The sequence below is a fragment of the Bactrocera neohumeralis genome, chromosome 4, assembly GCF_024586455.1.
Source record: "Bactrocera neohumeralis isolate Rockhampton chromosome 4, APGP_CSIRO_Bneo_wtdbg2-racon-allhic-juicebox.fasta_v2, whole genome shotgun sequence".
Taxonomy (NCBI): Eukaryota; Metazoa; Arthropoda; class Insecta; order Diptera; family Tephritidae; genus Bactrocera; species Bactrocera neohumeralis.
In genome coordinates, this window is record NC_065921.1 from 2,900,578 (window position 1) to 2,918,378 (window position 17,801).

The 17,801-nt window shown below is 35.2% G+C and overlaps 2 protein-coding genes across 3 annotated transcripts; one reads left to right on the forward strand and one right to left on the reverse strand.

The window, feature by feature from the left end:
* The first annotated feature begins 109 nt into the window (after window positions 1–109).
* On the forward strand, window positions 110–3,124 carry LOC126756791 (translation initiation factor eIF-2B subunit delta). The gene is made up of 7 exons (XM_050470173.1): window positions 110–232; window positions 414–461; window positions 631–1,512; window positions 1,580–1,987; window positions 2,044–2,223; window positions 2,285–2,412; window positions 2,477–3,124. The coding sequence occupies exons 2-7, from the start codon at window positions 438–440 to the stop codon at window positions 3,033–3,035; spliced, it is 2,181 nt and encodes a 726-aa protein (XP_050326130.1). The 5' UTR covers window positions 110–232; window positions 414–437; the 3' UTR covers window positions 3,036–3,124.
* On the reverse strand, window positions 3,108–17,724 carry LOC126756790 (myotubularin-related protein 8). Of its 2 annotated transcripts, none has more exons than XM_050470172.1 (13): window positions 17,379–17,724; window positions 11,475–11,591; window positions 9,075–9,237; window positions 8,312–8,595; window positions 7,254–7,388; window positions 5,853–6,082; window positions 5,624–5,759; window positions 5,188–5,564; window positions 4,994–5,120; window positions 4,829–4,932; window positions 4,676–4,766; window positions 4,493–4,618; window positions 3,108–4,432 (listed from the first exon to the last, which is right to left on the reverse strand). In XM_050470172.1, exons 1-13 carry the CDS (start codon window positions 17,400–17,402, stop codon window positions 4,295–4,297), a joined length of 2,052 nt encoding a protein of 683 aa, XP_050326129.1. In that variant the 5' UTR covers window positions 17,403–17,724; the 3' UTR covers window positions 3,108–4,294. The 2 variants fall into 2 exon arrangements, with proteins under 2 accessions (XP_050326129.1, XP_050326128.1); XM_050470171.1 differs by lacking the exon at window positions 17,379–17,724 and adding an exon at window positions 14,952–15,702.
* Window positions 17,725–17,801: the final 77 nt, after the last annotated feature.

Genomic DNA, 17,801 nt, shown 5'->3' on the forward strand with positions numbered 1-17,801 from the left:
AAATTTTTATTTATTTTTTATTTAGTTTCTTAAATATTTATATATTTGTTATTGATGGCTTCTATACAGAGAACCACCCTGTGGATGTTTTGAGATTTATCAAATGGTATATTTTGACATTTTAAGTTGATGTCGTGAGCAGATTGGTTACATTTTATTAGTTAGAATTACTGGTGGAAATATATTTAGCTTATAAATAAGCAATTATTTTTATATAGTTGCAAATTGCACGGTAAGTTTTGTGTTTATTAGATTTAACTTTGGACGTGTGCCTATTATGGGTGCACCTAAGCGTGGATGTATTTTAGATCAAACGCTGATCACCTGCTTTTACAAAATGTGTGGAAGTTTCATCAATAAATATCAAAAAATAATATTTGTTTATTTGTTCTTTATATATTTTCACTGCTCAGTCGTTTAAACGAGTAGCGTTAAATATGTCCGGTACTCAGGATCATAAGGTACATACCCAAATAACTATACAATTTTCTCCTTCCCACATTTAGACCACAGCTTTTTGGCAAACAGTTTCATTTTCCATTTGTATATTTTAATTTTATTTGTTTGCTATTCATATAATTCACACATATAAATATTTGCGAGATATTTAAACAGGAGAACAATTCGCAGGTACTACTTGCAAACCAGGATAAGAAGAGCGACGGAACTACTGCAAAGAAGAAACGACCTCGTCAGCGTCTCCGTAAACGAAACAAAAGATATATCAATAGTTCTGAATCAAAAGCTGAATATTTGGGAGCAGACGAAGAAAAGGCAATCGGAATTACAAATAATATATTGGGACTGCAGTTAAGCGTTCATCAAATACCTAATAAATCTCCCATAGAAGTTTCTCAATCATCTTCTGAATCTGTATCTGTCGACACATCTGAAAAAATTGGTACAAAGGAGGTTTCTCAACATATTTTATCAAAGTCTCATGAATTTCAAAGTGATGAAATAAAAGAAATAAGTCCAGATACCTCAAATATTTTATATCAACCACAAATAACAACACAAACTCTAACGAATATTCAAAATTCAAATTCACAAAGTAAACATAATTCAAAGCTTGGAAAGGAAGCCATCATCAAAATCGCAATGTCAGCAAACTCTGCTCCTGCAACTAATTCTTCTGCTGGAAAAACACGTGAGGAGATTATGGCCGAACGTGAAGCTAAAAAACTGGCAAAACAAATGAAAAAAGCAAAGAATTTGGGCGTCAACTCAGAAGCTGCACCCACGACACCGGTCGTAGGTCGCTCCGTATCAAATGTTGTTAGCCAAGAGCAGGATACAATTACTAACCCTCCTTCGAATGTAATTGACACTCACACATCTGCTGCCGTAGAAAAAAGTCGTGAGCAAATTAAAGCTGAACGTGAGGCCAAGAAGAAAGCAAAACAAGCACTGAAGGAGGCTAAAACCTCCGGCGTAACTGAGATAATTGCAAAATTGGATGACACAAAAATTACAGAAAACTTATCTACCAATAGCATGCAGGAAGAAAAGGTTTAACTACACTTTTTGTTATATGTTTCCGAATTAAATATAGTTACATATATTTTTTATTTTTTAGAAAAAATCTGCTTTGAGTAAGTCGGAAAGACGTGCTATACAGGAAGCTCAGCGAGCAGCTAAAGCACAGGTACTCGCACAAAAGAACGTGACGCCAAAAGTAAAGCCTACCGCCGCCAGCGCCAAGCAGGCCACTAAACTCCCAACAGATCCACCAGTAAAGGCCACTATAAATACTTCTAATTCTTCACCAACCAAAAGCATTAGCCCTGTGACAAAGTCTAATCGCATAAATGATTGCAAGGTGCGCCTCTTCAATCACTTGGAAAAAGCAAGACAGGAGGCAAATTTGTTTCTCAACAATCCGCACATACATCCGAGTATCGCTCGTCTGGGAGAACAGTACGCTCAACGGACAATTGTCGGTTCAAATGCACGCTGCATTGGATTTCTCAATGCGCTGAAAATGGTGAGCCATTGTATGTGTGTTCTTAGCATAACATTATATTGAATGCTGTGTTGCAGGTTATTAGAGACTTTGAGACGCCGCCAAAAAAAGAGTTTGCACGCAGCTTAGAAACAACAATCACGAATAGTGTGGAACACTTACAGAAATGCCGACCGCTTGCAGTGTCCGTAAGCAATGCATACAAACACATTAAACACGTGCTGACGCAACTGCCAACTGATCAACCCGAAACAGATGTAATAAAATATATTTCTCTATCACTTTCTACCTTAATATTTACATGTCTTGTGTTTACAGTTAAAAGAGAATTTATGTCGTTTCATCGACACCTATATTGAAAATCAAATTGGCAAAGCGGCTGAAGCTATTAGCTACTCTGTGCAGGAAAAAATCTCAAATGGCGATGTGATACTCACATTTGGCTGGTAAATGGAATCATATTTGTATGCTTTTATGTTTGTATTAGACATAATCGCTCTCTATCTACAGTTCGTCATTGATAACGTACATTTTTGAGGAAGCACTACGAAGACGTGTGGATTTCCGTGTCATCGTAGTGGATTCACGTCCATTCTGCGAGGGTCAGGAGCTGTTGCGACGTCTCACCGTTAAAGGAATCCCTTGTAGTTATGTGCTCATCAATGCTGTTAGCTTCGTTATGCCGGAATCAACCAAAGTATTATTGGGCGCGCATGCACTATTGGCTAATGGATATGTTATGGCGCGTACTGGGACCGCACAAGTTGCACTGGTTGCACACTCATTCAATGTGCCTGTTTTGGTATGCTGCGAAACGCATAAATTTAGCGAACGCTCTCAAACAGATGCGATTGTTTATAATGAACTGGGCAATCCTGATGATCTGATAAGAAGTGCTCAATGCAGCCTGGCGAATTGGCAGACGAAGGGCAAAATGTCACCTTTGAATCTGATGTACGATATTACTCCACCCGAACTAGTCACTGCAGTGGTCACCGAAGTGTCCATACTACCATGTACTAGTGTGCCAGTGATATTGCGTATAAAACCAACGGAAATCGGTTATTAGACAGTTAAAAAAATTGCTCTTCATCAACTAAATACACTTGTGTAAAATAATGCTGTAATAAAACTACTCAACTTCTGAGTAAAATTTAATTTTTTGTTTTGGGCGTTTAAGCATTTATTGTATTTCTTTTTAAATTCTCAATATAATACTATTTTTTAAACTACATAATCATGTTATAGACAACGAATAATGACTGATTGTTTTTGATTTTGCCTTGTGCACTATTTTGTCACTTAACACACGTGCATAGCTTTGTAATCGAACTATGGGAACTTAAAAATGCTATACGTATATTCCTACTATACACAATAATTATATTCGAATTTAAAATAATTGCGCAGACATAAAAATGTGCCGTCATTAACAAAATTGTGCACTTTTGATTATGCTGGTGTTGGTTAAACTCTTTCAAGGTGAGAATTTGAAACATTCGAAATTTTATAAAAAGAAAATCAGATTTCAGTTATGTTGAGCGCTGATTTTCGCATAGTTGCAGGAATGCCGAAGATGTTTATATGAATATTCTAAAATTTCATATTTTTCAGTACAGAAAATCTCCATTTATGTTCGGATGATACTGGAAGACAGAAAAACTAACTATAAAACGCTTTGAAATCAGCCTCTCATAGAACCCAACGTATTAAACTGGCAATACATTAATTTTACATACAATTTTTAGTATTGGAGATAGAGAGCACTTGGGTTCTTATTTCTAAAGTTCACACATTCTTATCTTTTTTTGGTAATAGGGTGTGTTATGGTGTTTTTCGGTTATATATATATTTTATATAATGTATAATAGATATACATATATATAAATGTATATATACATATATTGGAACTTTTAGTCGAACGTTTAACAGAGAATGGTTGTTTGCAAATAGTTTTTCTAATTTTGATTTATATATTTTATTGCGATAATGTAGAAATGCAACAAACTTTAAAATTCAAATGTGCTTTTTTGCCATTTTTCTTCAATTCTAACAGTATTTGCGCTGCTTAGTACCACATTCCTCACCATGTTTTTTTTACAACTTTATGTTGTAGTTTAAATAAGCTGTACTTTCACGTCTTGCTTACGACTGAATTGCCTAATGCTCAAATATTGTATCTTTACAAACATGCACTCCTACTAAGCTACACACAAAAGTCTCGAATATATAAGCAACATTCACTACACAAAACACACCCGAGGATTTCTATATACTTATTTTATGCTCGCTTTAGTGGTAAACTGAGCTTCACGCGCCGTTGAGAGTTCATGGGCTGGTCTTTTGAACAAGCCGAAAGCAAGTACGACACACCGGCACCGGCTTCCCGCTGTCCTGCCCGGGCAATGGGATGCTCTTGTCAATACAGCGTTCACAAAAGATATCGCCACACTTCCAGCAATGGGTCTGTGCAAATGTGGAAGTGAAATACGTATTGTAAGCATTGTAAGACCTTGTTATACATACCTTCTTACTGAACTGATCGAATGGCGTTGAGCATGAGCAGGCCGTCACGCTGCGCATTGATTTCCAGTCCACAGCCACGGAATTTATCTCCTCCTTAATGTTCGTGGAGTCAATGCGTTCATTCAACTAATTCAAAATTGTATTCAATGATTATATAATGAGTTACGTAAAACAAAACTTTACCGAAAGATTTGCAAAAGACATGCCGGCTGGCTTAAGCGGATGATCATCATCAGCTGAGGATAGTTCGCTCATCTTCTTGTCGTAATTGTACCTGTAGAAATTGCGAATGTAATTACTAGCTTTATTTTACTTTTATCTAACTGGCTAACGCACTTGTTGTCATTGATCTCCGAAACGGGCTCCTTATAGGATTTAGCTGTGGCATCTTGCAATTTCCTTGCGGATTTGGAAATATAGTTTTTGAAGCTTGCAATCCGCTATAAATATATCAAATGTAAGGGCAACTAAATCAAATGCGTAAGCAAATTGAATTTTCACCTTTGTTAAATGCTGCACGTGATCCTCCAATGAAGTACAGTGATCCTTGCTCACAAGCAGCAAGTCGCTAAGCGGTTCACGTGGATGTACGCCACTTTCAAAACGACTGAACATGCCGCGCCAGAATCTGGTGGAGTATTTTATAGTGAAATTTATTTATACTTTTGCGCTTTTGATTATTGGTCATTACTTACTTAATGCATTGCGGTTGCAGATTGGGCTTAATAGTTTTATCGACATCAGGTTTGTACAGTGGATTAATATATTCGTTCAAATGATTAGCCATGAAGCCCCATAGAGAAAATGTGCGTTCTGATAGTTTCAAGTCCAGGCGATCCTTCTCGCAATTGCCCACAAATGTTCCAAACTGGCACGAGTGCACATGATCGTGTAGGATAAGCAGGAAGCGTTCGTTGAACTCAAAAGCATCACTACGTTGGTTCATTAGTTGCCAAGTGCAATCCAGAAATTGTGTGAAAATAGGTGAGACCTCACGCGGATCAGTTTGCACATGACCACAGCGCTCGCTGAATTTATGTCCAAATGCTAGCCAGTCTTTTTCAATTAGAGCCTTTAGAAGTATAAAATAAAGAAATATAGATAAAAACATTAATCAAATTCAACACTTACTTGAAACCCCTTAATGGTTCTGTAATAAGGATCCAACATCAACGCAGCTAATGAGCAAACCTGTGCTGTACGATCCCATCCGTCCGAACAGTGAACTACAACCGAGACACCTTTATCGACCGCGTTCGCAATAAAGCTAGGTAAATTCGAAAATATAATATTGCATTAGTTGGATTAAGTGAATTTTGTATGCCAGATGTAGCAACTTGTACAAAACTAATCCAATTACCTGGAGGTATCCAAAATAGAGCGAATATTTTTTAACCAACCAGATGATTCCAAAGAATTAAGAAAGCCGCTCATGGTGGGTGTCTTCTGTTCACAAGCCTCAGTCAATTTCTGTAAGCTGCTTCGCTGTACATGTATGTTTTCAATGCCGAGAAAGTGAAATTTGATGTTCTCATAAAAAGCTTCGTTTTCGTAGCCTTTTCCAGCGGCACGATTAGCCATTGCGTTTATCTGTAAGAGAGTGAACACAATTACGAATTCGGATGGCGAAAATAAGGATAATAATAATATTGCTAATAATATGACTCAGCTGAGAGGTGATTGAAGTCTACGCGGCTTTTCGTTTGATGTCACAGATTACAGTTAAAATGTATCGCAATTCTAACAAAATAAGTTGGGGTATCACCGAACGTTGTCAGGTGCATAAGCCCAGTTAGTCATATGCTTAGAGCGAGTTTTCACCCGATTTTATGCACCGCTATAAGGAAATACGCTCTCTCAATTTTATTGAGATGTTGGCCGATATATGCAATATAAAGTCACTCGGAAGCTCGAAAGTCTTTATATTAGGTATATGTGTTAAATGGGAAGTAAGCGTGGCTGTAGTTCGACTTCGCCCATTTTCACACTGTAACATAAAAATGTCAAAGGAATCCAAAATGTTGGTTGAAATCGATCTGACGGGTCTCGAGATATGTGTTCTCACAAAAAAGTGGGCCATGCCCCGCCCATTTGTGAGTGTTTGTGTTTAAAAAAATCCAACTAAACTCTGTGCCTGATTAAATATTCTGGTGAAAGTTCTTATCAAGACATATCAACATTCGGTTTCGAAACAACGTTTCTGCCGAAAATGTAGTTATATAAGACTTACCACCCATTAGATTTCAGAAAAATGTTATTTTATCCAATGACATTGATAATTTATATGGAAGGAAAGGCCAGGTGACTGTTAGGTCTATGGGAATACACCCAGAATCATATTTTATAGAGAACTCTTAGGGGCATTTTCCAAACTTAGATGAGTAATGTTTTATGCTGGTATCACAACAATAATACATTTACATACATATACATATATTTACATATTTTAAACTAATATCTAATAGCATGGCATCTTTTGAATAAGTGAGCAGATTGATACACATTTGTATAGTTTATTTGCAAGTGCAAAATAAAATTGTGTACATTTAATCATGTACATATTTGACGAAGCAAACACGTTTTAAGTGCTCGACATCCCACAGGGAGCACTTGATGCACCAACCGCCGCGGTATCTACATAAATGGCGCTTGTCTGTCTGCACTTGTGATTGCTTGTTGAAATATGTTCCGCAAATTAAACACTTCTAGCATGAATATGCACATACAAAAGTACACTTACAATAGTACAAAGGCCACTTACCCGGGGTCGAGTGTCCACAACGTACATATAGTCGGTGTTTGGATTTGTTTTACGAATCGCCTCCAGCATCTGTTCATCTTCCAAACAGCGTGCACTGAAACCCGACAGCGGCTGGCTGCAGCGACAAATGGAAGCCTGAATGCAAACAAAAGAAAGAAAAAAAAAGGTTAAAACAAATATCACAAAAGTAAGTTCCGCAACGAATATTTACTTAGTCGGCTGTGCCGAAATGTACCAGCAAGCCTAATATATCAAGGAAGCAAAGGGTAACCTGCACTGTGTTTCCGAGAGCTGTTTTATGAATGTTTTATACAACAAAAACAACTATTCCTATAATAATAATAATAAAAACCGCATCTAGAGCTCTGATTTAATGCTTCTAACACACACTGAAGTGGAGATGTAGCAAATAAGTTTGCTGGGATACCGCCAATGCAGGAGTATTTATATAAATTCATACATACAAAATACCCACCAAAAGCCGCATACAAATTTATGGTGCGGATGTGTTAATATTTTATTCGCAAAATTTTCAAGGCCAGCAGGAACAAGTCTTTTCATTGTTTTATAAATATATAATTATCATTGAAGAAATATGCAGTATGTACATATTATAGTATAAGTATATGTTACAAACAACAAAAACGTTGTAAGCAGAGCGTAGGTCTCGTCTCAAATTGGTTTCCTCATTCGTAATTTATTAGTGGCCAACTAGGTAAAGTGAAATGAAATGAGTCAAAGCACAACTGAGAACAAAGTGAATCCAGTGGTAGACACACTGGCCAATGGCAGAACTGGACCACAAACGGTTGAGTTGTCATCAAATAATATGATTAGGTGACCCATATCACACATCTTCCAACACAAAGTGTTCAGTGGTGTCACTTTAAGGAAATAACGTTTGTTTCAATTGATGTCACATTATTCCTGCAAGTATTTCCGTCACTGGTGGGCGCAGACTTCCACATGTTGTTACAACGAGTATAGAGAGTTGGAACTTATTTAATGCAACTAATTCTTGCTAAAGATGTTATGTTTGCTTATAAATAATTACTCACCTTATTCGAGTGCAAATAAGTAAGTGCCGGTAAACGACCTTTGGAGCGAAAACGGGAACTGCCGATCAACATGGCTGTGTTGGCCTCCTGTGGCACGTAAACATGCCGTGGGTACGTGTCACATAACTCATAGTTCATATTCAATGTGCACAATGTCCAAATTTCGTTCGGCACTCGCATACGCTTGAATTCGCTTTCCAATTTGAAGAAATCCCAGCCTGATGTCTTTGGAAAATCATCTTTGGCTGGCTGATAGTTGAAGCAGTATAACTTGTTAATGGAAACTGCAATTAAAAACTCATTATTTAGATTAATGAACCATAATGTGAGTAGTTAGCAAAGTACAACCGTTATGCATGTATATAACTGTAAGCACACATAAAAACATGTACACATATAAACGTATTCCGGTGATAGCGCTCACATTTCAACTGGAAACCACTCTCACTTTGCTTAACATCCGACTTATTAAGGATGTGCCTTCAATTCGCAAACAAGTTCTGATTCTTTTACTAAAGGAATTTTTAATTTATTCCAAAAAAAAGGAAGCCTTTGATCACACATTGCTTACTTCGGGCACTGGCAAACTAAAAAATACTGTTCTAAAGCAGTAATTTTATTTTTTAAGCCGGAGGTTAAGGTTGAGCTTATTTTTGGGGAAAACCCTAAAAAGTGCAGAGCACAATTTGCGCTCCACCTTAATAAGACTTATATAACGTGAAATATATTTATGTCGGTAGATATGTACATATATGTCACTTACCGGGTTGATAGAGCTTCGTTAATGATGTGTATACATCGTGACACTCAGAATCCTTTGGAATTACAAATGTCACCGATAGGAAAGTTTTGCAACGTATCAATAGCGGTGAACCTGTCGTACTCAAGGGTAATTTTTCAATGTTCGCAATGTGCATATGTAAAATCTGGGAAAAATGGATAAAAAAAAAGAAATCTATAACTGTATCTACATATGTACATGTGCAATAAATACCAAGTATAAGGTTAATGTTTGTTTGTCTTTATATAAATTGTTCTTCACTAAAAAGAAACAAGTTAATAGAATAAAATGGAATCAGATATTAAATAAAAATATTGTTTAGAAAAAATTTCGGGGAACTGTTTTGTTTACATCCTAAAAATGGAAGTTTATCCTACAAAAATACCACATAAACTATATTTAAAATATTAATATAATATTATAGACAGCATCCAAAAAAACAGTTAATTTATAAAATTGAAAATATTACTTTTAATTTTCTTACAAATTCAGGAAAACAACAGTTAATATTCGAAGTCACTTTGTGAAAAAATGCACCAAATACATTTAATAAATATATGTTTGTGTTAAAGCACAAAAAATCGCTTAACCTGGTCGCAACCGTACATTCTTACATCAAGAGCTGCACGACTGGTAGAAGCGCAACAATGAACGCCATCGCGTATACGTAACATAAATAGTTAAACATAGCGAACAAATGAGTTCAGTTGCTTTAGAGTAAAATTACAAACCAGCTAAGCGGCAGGATTTAATGACGTCCGCAAATAAACGATTCCGTGTTGGGTATGTTTGCAAGCACATGTACATATGCACCCACTTGTTGTTGTGCTCTATTCATGTGCTGTTATTCATGCGCTTATGGGATATTGTTTGGATTATTGTATTATTTTCTCAAAAAGCAGCACTATTGTGCCATTTCACGGCTTCAAGTGTTAAAAGTAGTTAAAATGAATATTTGAGTCTTTCAACAACGACAATAAGCTTGAACTGTTTTAATTAGGTTTAGCCTCGAAACGCGGTTGAATATAATGTAAAAAGAAACTGGAAAATAGTTTTTCTCAAAGAACACAAAAGAGGTGAATTCCGCAAAAAATCTGTAATCCTTTAGAAAATGTGTATTTTTCATCGTGCCATTTAAAAACGTTTGGTACTTGTTTGTTTGCCACACGAAACAAACTTATAGTAAGATCATGGAAAATTGGATTAAGCGTTAGCATATTTATATTGGCTATTTTGAAGACGACATAAAGATTTGTATTAAAAAACGTGAAAATGTATTTTTGTCTATCCGGGTCAAATTTGGTCAGATGGTACTCAAACATATGTAAATCAAAATTTATGAAATTTTACAATTTTTTAAGACCTCTCTCTAAATCTATATTTCAAAAACTGATGTCATCAATTCCTTCCAACCAATACCGCTTATACATATTTATACAATAATAGTGGCCGCAATAAGCACATAAATTATTCAAATTTAAGAGTAAGAAGCCCAACGCTCGTTTGAGAAGATATGCAGAGTGTCCTGTGCAGCACTTTAAATTGCTTTCGTTCTGCAATGCATGTTGCTACTGACCTATTTGGCAGCACTACGATCAAACTTGGCATCAGAATTACCCCAACAAAAAATAGTTGAAAAATGCTTAGCACAGCAGAAAACAAACAAAAAGAAAACTTGTGAACTTAGTAGAAGGGACCATGGCACAGCTGAGAGACGCCGACGCGTCACCAAACACACACTTTCCGTGTTCATTGTTTCTACAATTTGATTTCTTTAACATTTTCGCCCGCCATTTGAGTACACTTGAGTTTTGTGGCTTCAAGGACAATGGGAATTCGACGAGTGTGTGTGTGGTGGCCGCCACACTCACATTCAAGGAAATATACAACGATAGAAAACTTTCATTTGACAATGTTTCCCGTTATTACATTTTTATTTGTAAACAATGCAATGAAGTCACCAGAAAACCCACAAAACTAATTAATTTATTTGATAATAATCCACTCTCTGGATCCTTCAGGGTACAGTTTTCTTTGGTTCCAAAAATTCTTTATTTTGAAGTTGATTTAGGAATAATCGTTTTATAAATAGAAATTTGCATAATTTTTATAGAAATACATACTAATATTGCGATAATTTTATTTGACTTCTCAGTTCGAATCACAACCTTTTTCAGGTCATGAATGCTCTTCTGATTGGTGTTCAAAAAATGTGCAACATGTTTTTATTTAGCCAAGGAACCGAGGGTTAAATGAACAATGACAATGTTCATAACAATTTAACTACAAAACTTTTGAAAATAATTATTAATAAGTTCAACCTTACATGTTACTGGCGTGACTTAATTATATGAGCACAAGTGTATATGTATATATACATACCCATGTTTCTTTATTGCTATCCGGTTCGACAAAAATCAAATGAGTTGCCGTCAAGTAGAGGGTGCCGACGGTGGGATTTTTGGCATTATATCGATCGATCATTCGCACATTTTCCACCTGCAACAACACATAATCAAAGCACAAATTATTAAAAGAGATTTTTGCCATACTATTGTATATAAGTTAGTTTTTAAATTAAATATTCAAAGTTTGTACAATAAATAAAAAAATTTCAGAAAACTTCGAAAAATTCAAGTGCAACCTAACATTTCATCCTCTCTTATTTCCAAGGATCTAAGTGGAAAAAACGTATATTATACACACATACATACATATGTCGTAGACTCCCTCAGTTTTATTATTACATTTTGCTTCATGTGACAAATATTTAAATTAACATCAACCTAATTAACTCAAATAAATATATGTACATATGTAATTTAAACTCAACCAAAGGTGATAAATTTATTATTTTGGGTATATCAGGAAAAATCAGCCAAATAATCGGAAGTCAATGTATTAGGGATATGAAGTTTGGAGCAAAGTCTAGACTAATTTAATTCATATTAATAAACATTCAGACGGAAAGTCAAAAGTGATGCAAAGCGCTATGTCGGGTATATAAGGATTAGGGGAATACCTGGACTGATTATATTAGCTTTTGCCTTTACTTAACTATACTCGACAATGTTTGGGCAAGCAATTTTATGAAGATAACTCACACACTGTGACTGTGTAACATAAAGTCTGCTAGAATAACGAATAATCATACAGGTTTGTCCGGAAAGTGATAAGACTGAGTCGATTTAAAAAAAAATTATTGAACCAATCGTTACAATTCTTTTAAAACTTTCAAAATAGCCTCCTTCTGCGTCGATGCACTTGGAAGATTGCCTCTTTGATTTCCACTTGCAATTTCTTGCGCATGTTCAAGTGTTCCGTCACAATGTCAAGAACCACAATTAGTCGACGGTCTGAGTTCAAAACTTTGCGCACACGAGTCACATTGTTGGTGTTTGTCGAACTCCCAGGTCTCCCAGCACAGTCTTCATCAGCGATGTTTTCCCGGCCCTCCAAAAAAAGGCCTGGTGCCACCGAAGTTATTGCTAAAGCAACATCTGGGTAAGCCTGCTTGATCATTCAAACGTCTCTGTCGCAGATATACCGAGTTTCACACAAAATTTAATCGCGTACCTCTGCTCTAACGAATGCTTCATTTTCGGCTTGCATCACTCTCGGATACACGTCGCGCGAAAATGTTTGTCCTGACTCTCGAGGTGTTCGGAGACTACTGACCAGCCGCTCGTTCGTTAGCTAGAAACGTCCTCTACCGAATCCAGTCGGTGCACGCATGCTCCGAAGTACAGTCGCGGCGGAAGAAAATTACTTTACGGACAAACCCTGCATACAGTATATAGGTTGGGATAATTCGTGGAGCAATTTCACACTTTTTTGGAATTAAGGTGTAGTATATCCAATTTCATAAGATCACATAATTTTGCTAAGACATCTTTCTTATTGACCGATATACGCTATAAACTCAACCGTTAACTTGAAATTCGTATATTGTAGAATAATTATTGGCTCGGTTTTATCCATTTTAGACGCAAGAATAAATTGTTATTAACGAGAGACTTAATTTATTTAAGCTATCTAACATACGTCATATAAGGTGTTGACTCAATAAAATAGTTGAACATTTTTCTATTAGGTATGGGATATATGGTTTCCAACTTTCATTAATATACCTCACAGATTTACGATATTTCCGATAAAAAGTCAGCCATATGCACTGGCTATTTTTGGACGTGAGATAAGATATGTACCTTAAATGTACTATTCAATAACGGCATTGTAAAATTGAGATATGTAGGAAGTAGGCGTGGTTGTCGTTTCTAAGATGTAGGAATGGTGTGCGAAGCGAAGCCAACACTTATTTTCAACAAGTATGGTTGAAATAGCTTTAGTAGCTTGTGAGATATACACATTAAACTTAATAGAGGGTGTTTAACTTATTTATGTATTATATTCCTTCAGCAAGTTTCTACAGACTATAATAGTTTAGATATAGGGTATATATAGGGTATATATATAAACGATCAGGATGAAGAGACGAGTTCAAATCTGACTGAACCTTGAGTAAAAATTTAGATATCTTAATGAAACTTGATACCCATGTTTCTCGGCATCGTAAGGCGGTTGGTATTGGGTGGGCGTAATCGGAGCACGTAGTACGTCTCGCCTCGTTAAGATATCTCAATTTAACTCATCTTGTCATTCTAATTATTTATATACATACATATACATATATATGTATGATATTTATTTTAGTTCCTGGAGTTACTAACGAACGTTGGTTCTACCGAATATCTGTGAAAATCAGCGATTTTGAATCAATCCCACGAGCTAACCTAAACTAAGCACCGTTGGGTGAGCAAAACTGTTATACTCTGTTGCGAGAGTATACAAGTAGATATAACTAATAAACAAAGAGATGAAAATAGGAATTTAAAATTGTGGAGGTAAAATTACAAGTAAAAGTATCAAGAAATTATAATATTATATAGCCATATTATATGATGTATATGCTTATGTATATGAAAAATCTTCTTTACAGCCTTACGCTAGCAGACTACTACAAATGGTTCAAAATATTTGTAGTTAAAATTTATGAGTTCATCAAAGTAGGTGATTGAAGTTTTAAAAGCTATTGGTGAAAGCTTCAAAAGGATACTTGGAAGAATTATGAATGGGGAAGTTCGTACGAAAAAGTGTGCAAGTGCGTGTGCATGTGAGTAGATATGGAAGTATTAGTGCATGGACAAAGTTAGTACTTATGCACGCCGATAAAAGTTGGTGCAAATGGCAAAAGTGGATTAAAAATGCAAATTTGATGACAAAATGTTCAGTAGTAACGGTCAAGTAACAAGTTGCATGAAAATTGCTCACAATTTCAAAATGGACGTGGATAGCTGTCAAAAATACTACTTCTACTGCTAATACTAAAAATATTTCTGCATTTAGAGAACGAGCCGATAGGTTTGGTCTACAGCTTAGAAAGTATTTATCATTTAAATAGCAACGGAGTTTTTCACTGATTAAGAGTATTCTTTCAACATTTCCTTCACCATTTTATGATCGTATATGTTCATATATTCGATTGTAGGTATTATATTTATTGGTATTGAAGCTTTAAATTTAATATGAATTTGGAAATGATGATAAAAAGCATAACTAATACCTATTTGGTAAAGAATTTTACTACTAAATTGAGTATATAGTTAATATTATTTTCGAACGTTATGGCTTGAAATATCGGATTTTTAAGTTCAATTTTCAACTTGATTACACTTTAATTCCAACTTTTGCTAATGAGCAATCCTTAGAATTCAACAATAATATCATATGGCTTTTATGGTAACCAAGATAAGAATCCATACGTTAAGTATTCAATCATACAAAAATTCCATTACAAACCTTTCGAATCACTGCATTGCCATTGTAATATATAGGCGGCTCATTAAACTCTTCCTCAATCCACGAGACGACTTTATCGGATACAAAAGGTGGTACGGGCACACCCCAGATGCGTTTATTCTCCTCTGGTTCTTCAGTTTCCGGCGAGATGTTGTCAAAGTTTAGACGTAATGAAGATGTTGGTGAAAGAGAGCGTTCAACTTCATTAAACTTATTCATGAATTTCGTAAAATCCATTCTGTCCGCGGTAATGGTATACTACTTAATATACTATTTGGATACAGAAACCAAATGTTTTTGCACGGCTGCACAATATTTGCACACACTTTGGTCAGCAGTTTATTTAATCAATAATTATATTAATATACATTTGTATATAGAGATGAGTTAAAGCCAAAAAGTGGCTTACAGATACACAAGTGAAAATTCGCTTAAACTTTGGCCCGAATGACCGAGGGCAATAACACCGGTGTAGTCAAAATATATACGTTAACTAAGATGACAAAAGGTGAGTATCGACCATTTCAATCAAATTACAATTAAATACTTTCACTTTTGAAAACACAAGCGCTGTACAGTTTTTGTGAAGGTGGGAGTGATTGCACTGGTCGGTTTGGGTGTTGTTTTAAATTGAAAAACCCGATTATGGGAGAGGAGCGAACAATCGAACTTATTTCAATGCAAAGCACACACCATTTTCCGATGACTGTTGTGTCATCTTGCAACGCTAGAATCGAACTCAAGAATTACATGGAAAGCAAAAGTCGCTGAGGCGCCAATTCTTTTAAGAAGAGGGAAATTTCCAGTCGAAATGGAATCTCTCCTGGAATACGAATCTGAGAAAAAGCCTTTAATCGTTTCAGCTTTCCGTTACCAATAATTTAAATACCTTTGTGAATAAAATAATACTAATTTTTGAGAAAAGTTGTATGTAATTAAAGTTAAATGTGTTATAGTGGCAACAAATTCTGTTTTACAATGGAAAGTTGAGGAATAGAACAAGCAAACTTGAGCATGCGCATCACAGTAAATGTTTATACAAGAGCGCAACATGTTGCACAGAGTATAATAGGATTGTTCAAAATTTGACTTTAGGTGTGGGTCTGACCACATTTACTCCAAGAAATGTTGCTATCGCAATAATAAAGTCATGACTTTGAAGCTTGTTAACGTGATAAATAGTTATTATCAGTATCTACAAATGCATATCACAGCGAATTTACTAAGGGTGTCTTTCAGCCAAAGTCTTCAAAATGGGCAAATCCCAGAAATGTGTTCTCACAATATATAAATATCGGTTCATAACAATGGTTAAATCCTAAATCTGAAAACATTACAGCCAACGGAAAACTTAATGGATCTTTTCAGCTTCGCTATTTTGTCTATGCAACCTTCAAGACGACTTATGGTTTCTTAATATGAGAAAAAGATCTTTTATAAAGAACTTTACATTGGCTTTGATCTTTCTATTTTTATTGGTTTGAATGTTGTTTCCACGACAGTCGGGTTTACGTTACTGGAGCGGACATCGACTGTCTACAGAATAGCATTCCTTCAAATTTCTTAAGGTATGTTGAATATGCCGATCTGAATAATATGTTCGGAAACTGAAGCGTTGTCTTGAACAAAAATATATGCCAAATTTGGTGGATGAATTATACAAGACTTGAATTCGCTTGGTTAGTTTGTATGATAGCTAAGTACTATAGTGGTTCGATGTGAACAATTTGTTTGCAGAATTTACTTCTTGGTATACTTACTATACCTTGTTCAGGTTATAATAATTAGCTACATAAAATACTATGCCGTAATTTATATGCGAAGTGGTATATAACTTCATACACAAGGTAAAACATATTAAATAGTAATATATTTTGAAGAAAAGTATGTCTCGCACTACTGGGAATACCTTTGTCTGCATTAATACGTTTAGGCTGATCGCATAAATAAATTTGAAATGGAATTTATAAACTGTGATTAAATGACTATTTATCATGTGGTATTAAGTTTTGTAATGTTTACAGCAATGTAAACACATCTGTATCTTCACTATCGCATTCATTATTGATTTTATTATCCGCTGTAGCAAACGCAAATACAACACCTGTAGATAACGATTACACAAACAATATTACTGTAAAATTGTTAAACAAATTTTCAATGCACTTGTTTTTATGGCTTTTTCGTTTTTCACGGTGTTCTTTTTCAAAACCTTTTTTTTTACAAATCAAGACATAACTTAGTTTCATATATGTATATGTACTTAAAAGACTACAAATGATGACTCAACTAACCAACCGGTGTTGGCCGCAGGACATTAAAACATGCATTCAGATCAAAAGCCTTGGGAGCGGCACAATAAACAATATATATATATATATATATATATACATATATAAATAATATTTCAATAATTGTTATCTGTACCTTAGCTAATTTAATGTCATCCATGGTCCTTGAACTTGGAAGTGTGTTAGGAAAATATTACAGCACAATATAAGTAGGTATATTATGTTTTTCACTTCCAGCTGTTGAAATACTATTTTTTTCGCAAAGAACTTTCACTTGAAAAGGTGTTTTAGAATGGTAAAGAAAATAACTTGCAACATTAATGTATATACAGTTTGAACTAATGAAAGCTTTTATCACATTTTTAATTCCAATAATAATATCGAAATCCGTATATATTTTATTTAATCCGAGAGCAGAATTTTGCAGAAGATACGAAAAATTTAGATCCCGACAAAGTCAACCAAACAATCGGAGAACGTAGATTTACATTTAATCTGCATTCTCCGAAAAAATAAGCGACGAATAATCAGAAGACAACAAAACGGATGACGTTTCATA